We start from the raw sequence: 16,925 nt of genomic DNA, 5'->3' as shown, positions 1-16,925 counted from the left end.
CAGCACTCACCGACGGCGGCCCCTACCAAGCACCGCCTGCGTCCTCCTCAATCTACAGCGTGAACTGCCTGATGATATGCATAGATATGAAGGCCAGCGGAAGCATATCATACAGTCCGTGAGTCAACTTGCCATTGTCAACGTGTTCTGGTGCGCTCACATCCGCCACGCCCAGCTCGAGTCCGTCCTTTACCAGCTGCACGCCCTCTCCTTCATCCTCTCGCCTTCAATATGGATCTACCTCGCGCGCGTCACCTCACAATTCCAGTTCGCCCGACCACGAAGCATTGACCCAAAGGGGTCCCTGCGCTTCTGGTTCTTCCTCATCTTTCTCTTCCAGTTCGGCGCCGTATGGTCGCACGCGCAGGAGGGTTCCACGCATAGCAGACCCCTCGTACTTGACTTCGTGGGCATGGGTACGTCTGTTGTGCCATTGGCCCGTGTTCTTGGTCAATTCATATACCGTGACATATGATCAGGCACAGCGCCCTCAAAGCTGCACCTCCTGCTCCTCGACTTTCTCATCATCTTCCTTGAGGTGTTGCTCACTACCACCGCTTGGGAGACATCCTACCTGGATGCAATGCCACCTAGCACGCCGGACGCTCTCTTGCCAGCATCCCCGACGCACCCGGCGTCCATATCATCCACCTCCGATCAGCCATTCAAACACGTCGAGGCCCGCGAGCACGAGTACGAACCACCGTATGTCATTGACCTCCGTCTGTCTACTATTATAGACCGCCTGCGGAACCCCCCGCTGCCTCCGACCCGTGAGACGTCCACCTACGACCTCATCCCCCTGCCAAATACCACATCGTTGCCTATCTCCGGCGGCCTGCGGATGTTGCTCCGTGCGAGGCAGCAATTGCAAGAACGTGCGCGTTCTGCGGAGCGGAGACGGGGGCGCGATAATACCAGCGCAGAGCGGCGGGAGGAGGACACCGACAGTAGGCAGACTGTTCCTGGAGGGTTTGATACGGAGGACGACGCATGAGAAAACCTGCGGTCGTATTGTGTATATTATCGCACTATTGGGTATAGGTCATGGATTTGGCAGCGTGTTCTTCGAAGTTGTGAGGTTCAAGGTTCGATGTCTGTCCAAAACGTTCGTCCCGCGTATCACCACTTGCGCTTCATCTGGTGCGCCGACTCAGAACGAAAACGCCAACATCTTTAACATTAAAATGGGATGCGTACCGCCTCACGCAGACACGCGCCGAACTTGGCGAACTCTTCCTTGCACGCGTCCTTCTTGACATCCGTGTACGTGCTCAGGATGCACTTCCCGTATGCGGAAGCCTGCGCGGAACAGGTGCTTGTCGAATGCAGCGCGAGTCGACGAAGGGGCGTGACGATGGGCGATGTCTGCGGCTGCATCGCAGCGATGTCTTTTGGTGGACCGAAGAGAGGATGCGTCAAGTAAAAGCTAAATGAGACTGCAGCGAATGAAATGGGCTTGCTTTAGCCGAGGTTAATGAACGCATACAAGCACGTGCGACATGCACAGAATCAGGTCTGTCCCCGTCCACCTTCGCGCACTCCGAGGCGTCCGATTATTCTGTCTCTGCGTTGACCTCTGTGATCAATTGGGCTGTGTGTGGACATAGAAAACAAGCCAAAGTGACAGCACTTCCCCCCGTCTGAGTAGGGCGTGGAGGCGGCCTCCTTGCTGCGACCGAGCGGTATTCTATATTACTACCCTGCATGCATACAGGAGCTTAGCCACTCACGATGCTGAACATCGTCCTCCTCGTCACCTCCATATGCATCGTCGTCGTACTCATCCTCTACCTCTTCTTCTGGAACCGTCTCGTCGCGTTCCTCCTCGGACTCATCCTCCGGCTCAGCTTTTGGAACCAGGGCGAAGGTAGCATATGGGTTGACATCGGTATGTAACCTGCTTCTGAATTATCATCCTGTGTCTGAACATAGACTTCACACAGGGTCGATACACTTCTCTATTCTCACTGGGAGGGTCCTCTTCAAGGACCTCCGCTACCACTCGAGCAACCAGACTATTCGAGTCGTCAAGGGCCAGGTCAGCTGGCGGTACTGGATCCGCCGCCCCGCCGCCGAGGAAGACCTCAGCCATGCGCAGGTCGTCGGCGAGGACCCGAAGCGTACGTCTTCGCATCCCTGCTGAGAGTGATGTCTTCTCACCCTTGTGCGCAGATCAAGACCACCCGCCGCTGGCGTGCCGAGTGCACATGGCACTGCAGGGCTTGGAGTGGTTCATCTACAATCGCACAGCGGGATATGACAATATTGTCGCGCAGATGCAGGATGACCTGCCGCCGACGCCCGCACCGACGCCCGCGGGCGCACGCACGAGCTTTGACGCACGCGATGCAGTACGCAAGATGTTTAGCAGGACGTCTACACACCCCGAGGGTGAGCTTACGGCTCCGGTAATAAGAAATAGTGAACTGATACTCATTCAACCTCTGACTTAGTGCCGATGTCGCTTGTGTCATCTTTATATCAGAAATCGCCCGGGTTTCTGAAGCGCGCCCTTGTTTGGCTTAAACTCCAGTTGCCAAACTTTGATCCGAAGAACCTGCTACCCATGGGCATCGAAGCTACGAAGGGTGCCATCATCTGCGGTAATGCCTCTACCCCTAGCCTTCTTGTCGCGGAGTTCAGCAAGGTAGAGGGGACGTATGGTATTGTACAGGTCGGTTCTCACCAATTCTCACCATGAGAATGATCGCCTTATGCTGCTTTTAGTCACGGTCGAAATATGACTTGTACAAACAACTGGTGAACTTGAAGTTTCGCAATGCTTCCTTATGCTACGTGGAGAACAATGACTATCATGATCGCATGAGCGACATCGGGCAGAAAGTGCACGACCACATCAAGGACGCTCGGCAACCGCCCATCCGGCAGTCCACCTACCTCTCCTTCACGTCCTTCGAAAAGCTATGGACCCGCCTCAAGCTGTGGTCGGTCGCATCTGCCCGGCCCTCACGCCTGCGTGCGCTCTTCGGCTACCCGTCCGTGCCCGTTCCGCACCCGCCCGCGTCTTGGGGCTGGCGGAAGGCGCCCAAGAGCATGGATGATGAGACGCCCGTGGGAGTCGACTTCTCCAGTCACGACTACGCCATCGAGCGGAAGATCTTGGAGGCACCGCTTTTAGAGCTGTTGTACTATGCAGATGCCGTCGGCGTGGTGCCGTGTGATCTGCCGCGTCCAACCAACGAAGGTACTGAGGACATGGATCCCTTCGATATCGGCAACGGTGACCTGCCTCCGGAGTGGGGCATGGATTTCGTGGTTAGAGGGGGCTTCTTACGTTATGGGCCCTGGGCAGATCGTCAACGGTAAGTGATTTTATGTGGTGTATTTTACGGAGCGACTCATCTCTGTATTACTAGGGTCATTCTTCAGCAGTGTTTCTTTCCGCAGGTATTTCACGACATGGTGCCCACCACCCGCCTGAAGTCTGGTGACGACCGTATGTGGACGGCACTCAAGGTGTTCATAGAACTTCAGGATGGCGTTACATTGCACATACCGTTTCGCGAGGCTTCAAAGGTCAGTACATAGTACCAGGTAGTACATGCAATGGTTGTAGGTCATTCCGGTCGCTCACGAACGTTGACTTTGACGTCCTGCATGTAGGATTGGCAATGGGACGGCAAAGTTAATGTACTAAATCGACCGCGCAAGCGAGAGGCGGCTTCGATTCATGTCAAGGCTGGGGACAACTCGACAATCAGCTATGTTTTGCCCATGGTCGTTCAGCCTACGGGATACCAGCCCAGTCTGGAGGTACATCTGGACACTGTTACCGTCACTTCAAGTCTGAATGATATTCGGCTGGTTACGGCCGAGTCCTGTAGGGTGAGCGCCGCTCGCAATACCTCTTTCATTGTGCAAATCGGTCTGATGGTTCACTGCGTAGCTTCGCGGTCAACTCCCTGCCCCGCTGAAGTGGAATGGCGAACGACAGTGGACGTTTACCGTCTCTCTGCGACAGGCTGCTCTTTTCCTTCTCAGGGACCACATCACCATGCTCACTGACGTGGGGAAGGACTGGAGCTCCGGGCCTCCAACTGACTATCATCGTCACGTCCCCATGCTGTACGCGGTCGATTTGGATATGCAGTATTACGAAATCAACATGTACGTGAACGACCATAATATTATCGACAAGCCGCTCATCAAGGAGGACAACGGTAGGTTCATATGCTATGTCGATGTCGACGCGCTTTCGTGCGATAAATTGACTCACTGTGTCATCAGCGTTGGTGACCTTGCGTGGCATGTATTTGAAGCATGGTGTTCGCATACCACTCCTGCAGTACCGACCTGAGGCCTCAGCAGTCTCGTTCTGGATCGACGCGCCGGATGTTGCGGTGAACCTAACGTTACCCCGCTGGAATACTCACAGCCTGTATCCGAAGCCGGACCGAAATAACATCGGACGTATAGGTTTCCTTGGACTTAATGGCTCTTATCGGTACCATTCAGACGTACACGAACACAACATCGATCTGCTTAAGATGGATTTCACTGTAAGTCCTCATCCTAGTATCCCACATAAATACTGATACAAATTCTCGATCAGGCCCGCGACGTCATTTACAAGGCGTTTGGCTGGACCGTCCGGCATTTCATGGTTCTGCGAGACAACTACTTCGGATCGTTTACTCATTTCTGCACATTATTTGAATATTTGGAGAAGCGGCGGAAGGGCCAACAGGTCGGCGATCCGATCGAGTTGCAGTACAGACCTGGAAAGGTCGGTACCTTCGATGAGGCGTGTTATCTCGCGGTCTCACATCGGTCTGTCTCAGTCAAACCCGATGGAAGTTGAAGTTGGCGTTGATGTCACGCGCGGGATGCTCGTGCTACCCGCAGGACTCCCGGGCTACGAGGTGTACAGCGCAGGAGGGACAACAGCCAACCAAGCCGAGGATCTCGGCTCTTCTCTTCTTCTGACTATACCTGGCTTGCAACTACAGCTGCGTACCAACGATTACTACATGGGTAGGGCATTCATACTTGTGTTCAGTCTTGTTCTCTGACATCAAGGCAGAAATGACTCTCAACATCGACAACATCTTCGGCCGATTCGAGGAACATTGCTATGATGACGTCCTTAAATCCCGCAGGATTTCCCCTCACACTGATAGCGTCATCATTCTAGATGGTTTGTGTTGAAGTTATGGACTCTATGACTTATCGTTGACTGAGGAGCCAGGACTCGATATCACTGCGAATAGGTTATTTGGTCCTCAGCCTCGCAATTCAACCTACGTGTGCATTTGGGAAATCCATTTTGGCGGCCTGAAAGCTAGTTTGTCGCCTTATCAAACGAAGCTCCTCTCGGCTGTCAGTACTGCGTTTGGCTTCAATTTCTCTGACCCCTTGAATGCTCCTGCCAAGGACTTTGCCGTCCCATCGGATCCAGATGGTGCGCGTGTTCTAGCATTGATGAAATAGCGATTAATCCCTCATTGGACTCAGTGACTTTCCTCAAGTTGACATTGGACAGGGTGGAGTTGGTCTGGCTAGCTGGAAACTCTGCTGTAGAGATATCGTTGCCGAAGGGTCTGAGGATCGATAGCAACGATCTCGCTGGTGACTTTCATCGCAAAGTCACGAGTATTCGATTGCCGTCTGCCTTGCTCAGACTGCTGCTTACGTCGGAACAGTGCCCCGGCTCCTGGTATGAAGCTTCAAGAGTGACTATGGATGCCGATGTAGACATATATTCAGCACCGCCTGGATGGCAAGAGAGCGCACATGCACAGACAGAGTTTATATGTTCGCAGGACAAGCACACGGGTCGGGCTCAAGCCCTATATTCCACCAAAGTACCCCATGACCAAGGTCTATGTTTAGGCAAGCACCCTTGTTGTTGTTGTCCAAGAGCGACACCTCTTGCTAACAGTTATATGTAAGGTCGTGGGCTGCTCGACAGTGATGTCTACACCCCTCAGCTCAAAGTGCCATCCCGAACAACGCCGCCACCTGCTAAACACAACCCTTCTAGCAGAACCAAAATCGCACAGTTACATGCGCAAATGTTCTCTTCTGCAGTAACACTGCAATCGGAATCAGAAGGAGACGAAGGTATATCCGAAGCAGACCGGGATGCACGCTTGGCGTAAGAGTTAAGGTCTCGTCACGCAACCAAGTTGATATTGACTACACGATTCAGCAATTCGCGACCAAATGGCATGCCAAAAGACACCTTGAACAATCAGGATATCGACAACGACAGCGTAATCAGTAGTGATGAATCTGACGATGACGATCTCACGGATCCTCACGATTGGGAGAGTGAGGCTTCTGAATTTGGATCTGAAGATGGTAAACCTGATGTAGACTGGCTGTGGCTTCATACTGATTTAATCTGCAGGCACGACATCAAATTCTGCATGGTCTTTGATCTCACAGCATCGAAATCTGACTGAACACTTGAAACCAGTGTTTTTGACGCGACCTTTCATGTGGAATGAGTCACCGTTCGTCATGGTACGGCGAAATCCCAATGCTTTGTGAGCTAGGAAGTTCTCTCTTTCGTCCATGCACTTAGAGTGGGTCGTTAGTCAGGAGCAGGAGGATCAAAGTCAGAAACGGATCAACAAAGAGGGCGAAAAACATGAGCAGTCGATTGCTGACGACATCAAGTCACTCTTCCCTATGGATTATGACTTGACTGTGATACGTTTGGTCTCTGAACACGGAGTTGTAGTACAGTGTACACCCCTCGTGCTGCCGGTTGTCACTGAGTTGCTGGAGGCTCTGTCCTATACTGTAGGCTCAGCCTTCTCCTTTGATAGTTGACGCAGCTGATGTTGTTGCAGCGATTGACCCCGGAACTTCGAGTTGATGCACTTCTCGCCGAACTACCGCCGTCTTCGACTTCTGCACAATCCCAACTGCAGCAGCGAGTAACGATTGTTGACGGTGCTTTATCCTCTGTCTTCGTCAGCTCGACGCAAACTGTGTCCATTGGTCGAGGCGTCGCTTCGAGATTAGGAAACGCTCCTACAGACGACCTTCCTCCTAGCAGGACGAGCCCCACTACCATGCACTTTCGTCTCGACACCTTGCGGCTCCGCGTCAACTATTCTGAGTCGCATCAAGATGCTGATTCGTGCTCTGGAACCCTCATGGTGGAGCGAATGCTGCTCGAGTCGAAGCCTGCACGAGCCAGCCTCGCTTCCGGCCTAAACGGTAGCGAGTCTACCTCCTGTCGTCTCCGAATAGATGGTGTTGTCGCTAGTTACGTTCATCGCGAAGTCAAACTCTCTGTTGGCAGTTTCAAGATCGACCTCTGCCACACGTCACTGGATCCTCTTTTTTCGACATCACTAGTTATTCGTGATTGCGTTGAAGAGGTCATGAATGTCTGGAATGTCTCGGATCTAGAGACATCTACATTGGATCAAAAGGTCATTTTTAACGTACTGAAGTACTCACAACAAAGGACCATCATTGATCCCCTTTCGACAATTCAACCTTCCTACCTAGTGCAAAAAGGGGAGCCAGACCAGATTCGTCGAAATAGCTGCTTCAAATTTCTCATATATCTTCGTGCTTGCCTGCGCTACCTCGAGGCATCCGAGCGCCGTGCCGTTCTTGAGCTCACACCGGCGCCCGCTTCGGACACTACCTTGCAAGACATCATACCACTCTTGGAACACCAGTATCTCAGCCAGGGACTTGACGATGACATTTCAAATCTACCGCAGCAGCCTCTCCTGCGAAAACTCTTCCGCGATCACTTTGTCCCTCCTGAGCCCAGTGTACAACAAGGACCATCCGTCGATGCGGCGAGAATAGAGCTGCAGGAGCTGCAGCTCGTCATCCACCACCCGTCAGACGGGGCGCGAAGTGAGATTTCCCTTGGATCAGTCGCGCTACTTGGTCACATGCATCCCACGACGCTTCAGCCAAATTCGCTACCGACGATGGGAAAGAGCCACCACAGTTTATCCCTACGCGATCGCAGCCTTCCTGCTCTGCGCCGTGTTGCATTATCCGTTCACTTGGGCAACGTCGGCGTAGTCATTGTGCCGCAACTCATGGATTTCCTACACATCGCACTTCGTGTCACGAGGTCCCATGTCTCATCGCTATCTGGTACCAAGGTGAAGAATTCTAGACCACTTGTCCCGCCGATGTCGCAGTCAGAGACGAGACATGGCATCTACTTGGACACTGTAATATCAATTGGTTCCCTGCACTTCACGGCGGCGGCGGACAAACTGGTGGTTGCATTCGGTCTAACCAACTGTGTTTCCATTACTACCCTCCTCGCGAAAGAGTCCATGGAACCGCGAGGCTCGATCTATTCGATAAACCAATCTCTTTTACTCGAGGAAGTAGCAATTCGCCTGTCTTCCACTGTGGCTTCCAATAAGTCCGCGTCGCCCCGATTACTTGCGTCTCTGGTCGCAAGCAAGAACAAGGTGAACTGCGTGTCCTTGCAAGAGCCGGGATCACCTTCCACCATTCGCGGGACCCTGTATACGGCCGGCATTCGATTCGATGTTCCGCGCAGTGCTTTGCGCCTATATCGCTTCCTTGAAGACTGGAGGAAGGACTACCTTCCCGGACTTGAGGCAGCATTGCAAACCCTCCTATCCGAGATCCATCCTGCACGGTCCATCGCTTCAGAATCTGCAGCGTCTACGAACGCATCCTCTCTGCCAATTGTTGAACTAAATGTGTCGCTGTTGTCACTCTCCATAAACCTACAGGTCATGCTGGGGACTTGGCTTTCGTGGGATATCCGACAGATCCTCCTCTACCTGTCGTCAGATCGTGATCCACGCAGGCTTGGCGCCCATGCATTTGGACTGCAGGTTGGGCCACATACCGTGCAGATCTCCACACTGTCGCAGGAGGATGACTCGGCGATCCCTTCCAACGCCAACATCGTTTTGAGACTACCGGTCCTCACGTTCAAGGGCCATTATCAGGGCGAGTCATTGCAGTGTATCGCAATGGTGGAATTCCTTGATATTCTGGTCAAACCGTCTGATTGGGATATTTTACTCTCCGTCCGTCAGAAGTCGGGTCAGGATTACAACGACTTGCTTCATTTGATACAAGAGACACGCTCTGGCAAGACCATGCCCTCGGGGCCCGAAGCAATTTCTGGCGGGATGCCACTCAAGATCAGCGGGACCGTCAGAATGAAGGGCTTCCGTATAGGCGTTGGGGGTCGAAATTCCACTGTATATCTTGAATGCGACGATATCAGCGGCAGCATCGAGAACAACGTCGACTTAGCATGGCAAATCCAACTGTCAGACCTCGGATTATCTCTTGCGTCAGCGTCTCCAACACATGTTGCCCATGACGTGGGACATCGGTCTGCGTTCGTGATCATTGACTTCCAGGCTGACATGAAACGTCACGCAGCTGCGTCTCGAGGACATTTACTGCGCGTCTCGGTCACTCAAGTTCATGCAGTGATGAAGCCAACATCCGTCGGTGAACTGGGCGACTTTGTTGACCATTTACGGGTAAGATCTTGTCACCATGAGGTGGTCTTCGATATCTCACAAATCTCCACAGGCGGTCGTGCTGGTGCGGCAAGGTGCTCGTGAAGACGAACTTGCCCAATTCAAAGAGAAGACAAGGAGCATCATGCGTTCGTTTGACGTCAAGATTGGGGAGTCTCAGGATGTAGAAACCTCGTGGATGGACGAGTACTCTATTACCGTGTCAATCCTCAACATCGGCGTTGCATTTCCCCTGGCAGGCCACTCTGACTTGCAGATGTCTCGGTCGAGTACTCAAAACGAGACGATAGCTGTCCGCGCGTTCTTGTTTTCCATCAAGTCTCTGGTGTTTGGTACCGAGCATGGAGAAAGTGGACAGGCCGCAATGAAGGGATTTTCTTTTCAGTTTGTCCAGAGGTACATTTGACGCAGCATTGCCGTATGACGTTCACTAACGTTTGGTTTACAGGTTCAGACAATCCGTGCCCTCGGATTTTTCAGGAGACAACCATCGCACAAAGAACCGGCTCTTGTACCCAGAGATGACGGCAAACGTGCGCGTGGAGCGTATCTCCGGTTTCCGTCGCGTATGCGTTAGCGCGGACGTCAGCGGTTTCATACTGGATCTCGATTCCTCCATCCCAGACTATGTCTTCGCTCTCATGGATGTCTACCGACAAGGCAAAGAACGTATCGATCGCTTTGCTATCAATATATCGCGGCCTTCAACTCATACGGACCCGGGCACACAGAGTCCGAGAACTGTTACCGAGATGCCGCACAATGCTCTACCGACGTCGAACATTGTGCTATCGTCTACGTTTGCTAGCGGTAGGGTCCGCATGTACAGCATCCGCAGAAGAGAGAACTCCTCCAGACACCGCTCCAATCCTTCACACTACGAATTTCCCTCGACGACATATGTCGACTCTGAAGTTGAAATCTTCGACTTGCCAGTCGTAACTGTTTGGGGAGAATACCGAGCTTCACCTTCACCTAGAAGATTATCGGGACCAGCGCGTCCTCTTGAGCCGTCGATACTTATGTTCAAGAGCACAATACATTCGAGCGAGAACATCCTCAGGCCTACTCTGTTGCCCTTCATAACGGATCTCGTAGCTCGCGTTGAAGAACGCATGCGGCAGACGAGCCGTCCGAGCTCTCAAGTTTCTCCAATGCAGGCTCATGATCGCCTTCCCGTCTTACCCACAGAACAACTGTTGGAGCAGACTGCGGATCCCGTCTCTGGATTGAAGATCAGTCTGAGCCTGCGAATTGACCAATCTAAGCTTGAATTGACTTGTCAACCAGATGTCAATGTTATCGCCGGCTTGCACTGGGATAGTGGCGGGTTCATGCTGAACATTGCCCCTGGCGCTCGTCGTGTAACATTCACTGGCGCCGTAGGTGGACTTACGGTCGGACTCAGACATGGTTTTCTGAGCGATGATTGCGTGAGACTCGACGCACGCAATCTTGCTTTGAACATCACTTTCTCAAAGATGGAGTCTGACCTGGAGAAATCTATCAGCTCCATCTCCGTGGTCGTTGACACCGAATTCTCCGGCGGTGTCCGGTTCTCGCGCTTGCAAGATGTTCTGTGCTTCAAAGCCGTATGGTTGGACCGCATTCCTATATTCAGTGGCCAGCATGCCGAAGCCGCTACGCCATCGTCGCGCTCCGCCGATAAGATAGCCACTCGATCTTCTTCACAGGAACTGGCAACCGCAATCCTCTTACGATTCCGCGCTATCAAATTGAATGCAGATCTCGGGCAAAGTATTAGCATTGTAACGGTCGACATGCGTGACGTATTATTACGCTCAAGGCTAGATGACTTCGTATCAGAGCTAGCTTTCTCTATTTCCCAGCTCGCTGTCCTGGCTACTGGGAACATATCCGGTCACCTCACCCTCCCTGATTTCCTGTTCCGAACGACACGAAACCACAATGACCATGGTCATTACGTATCAGGCAGCAAGATGCTAGATGTTACATTCACCGTCGGTGTTTTCAGTTTGGAGCTGGATTCAGAATACCAAAAACTCCTACAATATCGGTGAGATCCAAGTTATTGTTGCTTGAGTGCGTCCAATGTTGAGCGAATTGAAGGGCCGAACCTGTAGAGGTGAAGATATTCGACGATTGGTCCAACATTACATCTGGCATTGCCTCAGACGAACGACAGGTAGACGTGGCGTTTACTGTGTCAGGGACAGAGGTCGTTGTCATCATGAACGTTGGCACGATTCCCAAGCTGGTTTCTTATGTGGACAAATTCAAGCTCACTCTGGACAACCAAAGGGAAGGTGCCAGTCGTGAATCGAAGGCTTTCCGGATAGCCAGCTCCCCCAAACCAGACAACCCGTTATCTGCCGTCGCTAACGCCATGATCAAGTCGACGCGTAGTCGATTGAACAGTGAAGGCAGCATAGCGTATATCATCGGCCAGCGTATGAGCCTGAAGCTCGATTGTCTTCAACTTGTCGTCTTCCCTCGCTCAATGCGGGACCCAGAGATCGCCCGATTCATTGGACGCGGTGTTCACGCTCGTCTGGATCGGCTGGTGGGGACCGACAACTCGCGTTCCACGCGCGATTTACAGCTCTTCTTCTCATCCATTACAACATCCCGACTCAGCCAGCTTAATCATACCGGTCTTGCCAAAGAGCAGGTCGAGGGCACCAAAGAATGGCTTACGCTATTGGTCAAGGATGCGCATGAGGCGATCATTTTCGGGCTTCCATCTATGGATATCCGTATGCGCAGCGAAGAGCTGGAGAACGAGGGCCGTAGACTCCTCCGATATGACTTCAGCAGTAAGTTTGCGGTCAAGCAAGGTGCAGCGAACTCGGAAGACATCTACATCACGCTGAACATGTCCTTATACTCCTGGCTCACGGCCCTGCGCAAGACGTTCGCTAGAGAAATGGAGCAGGTTCAAGCTACGGGCGACGTACGGGGGGCAATCGGGAGTTTGGTGCAGCAGACAGCCGCGGCGAAGAAGCGTTCTAACGACCCCGTTGCCAACCGCCCGGAGAGAGAGTCAGAAGACAACGTAAGAACTCGATCGGGACCTGCACATGCTAGCCGCGAGTCGGTGGTGGACGTGATGGGCGGGGAACGCGTAGCATCGCCAACCTCTCCTATATTCCCACTCAAGTCGCCGATCAGCCCAACCTCTCCATCTAGACTGTCCTTGCCTCCGCCTCTCAGTGTGGCTGTCGACAGTCAGACTGCTGCCCCTACAAGCAAACCAGTGGCCTTAACATACGAACCTCACGAACGGCACATCGAGCGTCTCACTATGCGGCAGCTGGGAGAGGCAACCCCAGATGTCATGCATCCTTTTTTCATGAAGAAGGCTGGTTTTAGCCTCGAGGACTCGTTGCCACAATATGTGCACGAGTACGCGACGATGCCCACAGAGGAGATCATGAAGGCATTGTTGGAGATATACAGCAAACAGCTTGGCGCAAAGCATCGGACAACCGAAGGTTCTATATAGTTTATATGGTTTCGCTCTTGATTTTGGCGAGGACTGGACATTCTTCTGAATTACTTAACGAGGCTCACAACATACCTTAGACATGCCCCTAGTCTAGCAACGTCTTGTCACCGGGATATATAATGCGTATGATATAGCTCACCCGAATATTTAAACTTACACCGTCAGAAAATGACATGCTGGAATTGATCACCTGGAGCCAGATCCTCCAGCGTTAAATACACTGAGCAATGCGAAACATCCGTACAACAAACCAACAGGGTATGCTACGAGGAATCGTTGATCGGACATACGAAGCACGGCAACGAAAATGCCGGAAGCGGCGTATGTGCACCACAGGATTGACAGCATAGATAGGACGTAACCCAGCGACCCACTTGCATTGCAATAGACATCAGCTCTCGGACCACGGGGATATGACTACAAACTTACTCGAGAGTGACCATGACGCTCAGCGCACCCACCACAACCATGGGTAATAGACAGTAACCAAGCACGGATACGACGCGGTATGCATCTATGCCTTTCTCAGACATCAGGTTGAGTAGCGTGTAGATGGATGCCGAGCCTAGCAGGCCGACGCCGTAGATATATCCAAATTGCGGCTTTCCGGACTATAGACCGACGTTAGAGACATTAGAAATGTACAGAGCAAGCATCTGCTCACTAGTAGAAGAAATGTGCCGAAACATAAGATGAACAGCAGGGGTCCCGCCAAGTCCGCATCGTCCATGATGCGCTCGTCCACTTTGCGGAGGGGATTAAGCACGGCAAGTGACTTGGTCCGTATGTGCCAGAAGTTAATCCCCAGCTCTGGTTCACATTTTAGCTTACATTGCTGATCCCATGCATTTAGTCACCGACCTTCTAGCAGTGGTGGCTCGCCTTCAAAGCCACCTGTTCCGAAGGCCGTCCACCAACCACCCGCGGGTTGTATGTTGCCACCATAGCCTGGTGGTACAGCCTGCTGGGATATTGCTCCTTGCGCGCCAACGTTTCCGTCGAGACTCGTTCGCGAGCCGTAGAAACTGCTGCTCACTGGACTCGGTGCGTAGAACTGGAGGGGAACGCCGTGCGGGGCAGGTGGTGCTCCGGCGTAGTACTGATTTTGCGATGAGGACGCGCCGTACGCGTTTCCACTATCTTGCCACATGCTGCAGAGACGAGCGTAAGCAGAAGAGATGCGGTGAGAGGGTGAGCAGTGAGTGTAACGTGGAAGGTCAGGCTGTACCACAACCTGCTGCGTTGCTCAACAAGCGCGCGCTTAACCTATGCCCATTATGTTCCCAATCGGGCAAGTCGTCTTTTAGCTTCTTCCACTCACCATGGTAAGTCCTCGGTCCCCTGTCTTTGCTATTCGGATGCTGATATTCAGATCTGTATCATAGCCTCAGGTACGCTTTATATCTTGCTCTTCTTGACCGGAGCTTTCTAAAAGACTGGCACAGAACGAGTACATTGAGGAGCACATCAAGAGACATGGTCGGCGGTTAGACTACTATGAGCGGAAGTACGTCTTCTTCAGCCCCGTCCTCCCTCCATTTGCTGACAGCATGCTTTCCAAAGGCGGAAACGCGAGGCTCGCTCTGCTCACCGCGACTCTGCTACCGCTCAAAAAGCCTTCGGATTGAAGGCGAAACTGCTGCATGCCAAGCGCCATGCTGAGAAGGTGCAGATGAAGAAGACCCTCAAGGCACACGACGAGCGCAACATAAAGCAGAAGGACTCTGGATCTGTACCAGACGGTGCCCTGCCGACATACCTGCTCGATCGTGAGAGCGAGAAGAATGCAAAAGCGCTTTCGACCGCAATCAAGGAGAAGCGGAAAGACAAGGCAGCGAAGTATGCCGTGCCATTGCCGAAGGTCAGGGGTATTGCGGAGGACGAGATGTTCAAGGTCATGCGAACGGGCAAGAGCAAAAAGAAGGCATGGAAGCGCATGGTGACGAAGGCGACGTTCGTTGGAGAGGGGTTCACGAGGAAACCGGTCAAGATGGAGAGATTTATCCGGCCGATGGCATTGCGATACAAGAAAGCGAATGTTACACATCGTACGTTGACCGAGCGCCGTTGTTCTCTGCAGTGTACTCACAGCCTGCAACAGCCGACCTCAAGGCGACGTTCCAGCTCCAGATTCTCGGTGTCAAGAAAAACCCTCAGTCGCCAATGTATACCCAGCTCGGTGTACTCACCAAAGGAACAGTCGTTGAGGTGAACGTTTCAGAGTTGGGTATGGTCACCGCCGGCGGAAAGGTCGTATTCGGAAAATACGCTCAGATCACCAACAACCCAGAAAACGACGGTTGCATCAACGCTGTACTCCGTATGTGTGCTCTCTCTTCGGTTTTGTGTAACTCGCTAATTATTGTATTTCAGTTGTGTAATATTTGCTCATCTGCTTATTCCACCTGTATCTTAGACGCATCTTCGGTCTTACTGCTTTTGTCATGCATTGACCGAATATTCATGTTGCATGTAGTTACTGTCATAGAATATATGCTTTCCGGATCTCTGGCTTATGCTAGCCTTGAGTAAGCTCCTCGAGAGTGCTCGTCGTATTCCTTGGGTGCAACTGGCTGCAATGGCAGTCTCAAACGTATGTAGTCCACATGAAGTCGGCCACTTGTATTGTGTCTTACTATAGTACTACTTATGAGTTCGAACGCCAAGTAATCAATCTTTTTTCGATAGCGGTATCGATTCGTGTTTACACAAGGATTATTTTGCAAGTATGATCGCCGATCGTGTCGAAGCAGTCATCGAGGGCGGTGAATGATGAGTGTTGTGGCTTGTTTGATTCCATATTCCCTACCGCCATGTCCGCTTCACCTGCCCCTGCTTCCCAGCCAGTCACAGCCCCTGCTAGCCGCCATGCCGCCGAACCCATCGACCGCCAGCGCATGCAGCTGGAGAAGCTGCTCAAGGATCCCGCCAAACCCGCCTATATTCCGCCGCCACCGAAGGAGAAGACCATTCGGCCGGCGCGAGAGATGATGAAGAATGTGCAGGGCTCGAGTGCAGGAGCTGGCAGCGGAGAGTTCCACGTCTATAAGGCTAGCAGGCGGAGAGAATACGAGCGACTCAAGTTGATGGAGGAGGAGGCGCAGCAGGTGAGTATCGATTGACCTTGCTCGACTCCCTGCGTCTTACGCCGCAATGTCATAAAGGAAGCCGTCATGGGCGAATTTGAGCGCAAAAGAAAAGAACGGGAAGAACAGGCGGAAGCCAAGACCGCGAAGAACCGCGCGAAAAGACAGAAGAAGAAGGTACGGGGAAAGGGCAAGGGCCCGGAGAAAGATGGCGGGCAGGGTGATGGCTCGTCGGCAGGGGCACCGGACGTCCCATTAAAGAAGCGTCGCTTGGTGAACGGCAAGGAGCTTGTCTTTAAGCGGCCAGGCGAGGACAGTGACGACGACGAAGACGATGAGGACGTTGGTCCTGGTCCTGCAGAGTCTGATGGTAGAAACGACACCTCTGCTCTAGATCCGACACCTGTCCGGATTATAGACACACCCAGGATCATTATCCATGAGGAGGATAATATGTGACGACGAAAATGTCACCGCGTCTGTTCTGCTGTATCGCGCCCTCTAGTATATATTGACTTCTCTTTTACTGTTGCTATCCCACTGATTCCTGACATAGCTGGATATTTTCTGTCTTCCATGGACTGATACGCCTGGACTGTATCCTATGGTCAGCTTATGGGTTCGATGCCCCGTTCCCTGTTTGGTTATGCCACTGGACGAGCAAAACCTTTACCAATAATGAACCCCAGAAGGTAAGTTCACCATTTACGGGACATGTCGCAGCTCCATAGTTGTAGCATAAGTGCAACTTCGTTTGTTCGGATGCCTATATGACGCAGTGCTCTAACAGTTTGGGAGAGCGACATTTTGGTGTATTGTTATTGACTTGAATAGGCGCGACACAGACAGGAT

At 52.4% G+C, this 16,925-nt stretch overlaps 6 protein-coding genes across 6 annotated transcripts; 4 read left to right on the top strand and 2 right to left on the bottom strand.

The window, feature by feature from the left end:
- Window positions 1–76: 76 nt before the first annotated feature.
- POSPLADRAFT_1133296 (hypothetical protein) lies at window positions 77–997 on the top strand (the record flags this gene model as incomplete). The annotated part of the gene is made up of 3 exons (XM_024484317.1): window positions 77–118; window positions 176–416; window positions 480–997. The coding sequence occupies 3 exons, from the start codon at window positions 77–79 to the stop codon at window positions 995–997; spliced, it is 801 nt and encodes a 266-aa protein (XP_024343146.1).
- Window positions 695–1,433, bottom strand: POSPLADRAFT_1038593 (hypothetical protein). Its single transcript, XM_024477406.1, has 3 exons — window positions 1,201–1,433; window positions 1,033–1,140; window positions 695–965 (listed from the first exon to the last, which is right to left on the bottom strand). The coding sequence occupies exons 1-2, from the start codon at window positions 1,378–1,380 to the stop codon at window positions 1,123–1,125; spliced, it is 198 nt and encodes a 65-aa protein (XP_024343145.1). The 5' UTR covers window positions 1,381–1,433; the 3' UTR covers window positions 695–965; window positions 1,033–1,122.
- Window positions 1,434–1,734: 301 nt separating this feature from the next.
- POSPLADRAFT_1132901 (hypothetical protein) lies at window positions 1,735–12,984 on the top strand (the record flags this gene model as incomplete). Its single annotated transcript, XM_024484268.1, has 22 exons — window positions 1,735–1,891; window positions 1,947–2,123; window positions 2,176–2,394; window positions 2,457–2,677; window positions 2,731–3,326; window positions 3,381–3,540; window positions 3,628–3,849; window positions 3,911–4,184; window positions 4,252–4,523; window positions 4,577–4,750; window positions 4,806–4,998; window positions 5,048–5,161; window positions 5,213–5,425; window positions 5,479–5,850; window positions 5,917–6,121; window positions 6,176–6,327; window positions 6,377–6,515; window positions 6,588–6,774; window positions 6,825–9,497; window positions 9,550–9,893; window positions 9,946–11,535; window positions 11,589–12,984. The coding sequence occupies 22 exons, from the start codon at window positions 1,735–1,737 to the stop codon at window positions 12,982–12,984; spliced, it is 10,050 nt and encodes a 3,349-aa protein (XP_024343144.1).
- A 189-nt stretch (window positions 12,985–13,173) lies between these two features.
- POSPLADRAFT_1131276 (hypothetical protein) lies at window positions 13,174–14,137 on the bottom strand (the record flags this gene model as incomplete). The annotated part of the gene is made up of 4 exons (XM_024484055.1): window positions 13,174–13,360; window positions 13,417–13,598; window positions 13,652–13,797; window positions 13,849–14,137. The coding sequence occupies 4 exons, from the start codon at window positions 14,135–14,137 to the stop codon at window positions 13,174–13,176; spliced, it is 804 nt and encodes a 267-aa protein (XP_024343143.1).
- Window positions 14,138–14,292: 155 nt separating this feature from the next.
- On the top strand, window positions 14,293–15,502 carry POSPLADRAFT_1166348 (hypothetical protein). Its single transcript, XM_024487916.1, has 5 exons — window positions 14,293–14,312; window positions 14,427–14,494; window positions 14,551–15,035; window positions 15,089–15,307; window positions 15,361–15,502. The coding sequence occupies exons 1-5, from the start codon at window positions 14,310–14,312 to the stop codon at window positions 15,366–15,368; spliced, it is 783 nt and encodes a 260-aa protein (XP_024343142.1). The 5' UTR covers window positions 14,293–14,309; the 3' UTR covers window positions 15,369–15,502.
- A 298-nt stretch (window positions 15,503–15,800) lies between these two features.
- POSPLADRAFT_1131462 (hypothetical protein) lies at window positions 15,801–16,532 on the top strand (the record flags this gene model as incomplete). The annotated part of the gene is made up of 2 exons (XM_024484084.1): window positions 15,801–16,094; window positions 16,152–16,532. The coding sequence occupies 2 exons, from the start codon at window positions 15,801–15,803 to the stop codon at window positions 16,530–16,532; spliced, it is 675 nt and encodes a 224-aa protein (XP_024343141.1).
- Between the last annotated feature and the right edge of the window lie 393 nt (window positions 16,533–16,925).

Source organism: Postia placenta, assembly GCF_002117355.1.
Source record: "Postia placenta MAD-698-R-SB12 unplaced genomic scaffold POSPLAscaffold_2, whole genome shotgun sequence".
NCBI classification, from domain to species: Eukaryota; Fungi; Basidiomycota; class Agaricomycetes; order Polyporales; family Adustoporiaceae; genus Rhodonia; species Rhodonia placenta.
This window is presented reverse-complemented; position numbering and strand designations above follow the sequence as displayed.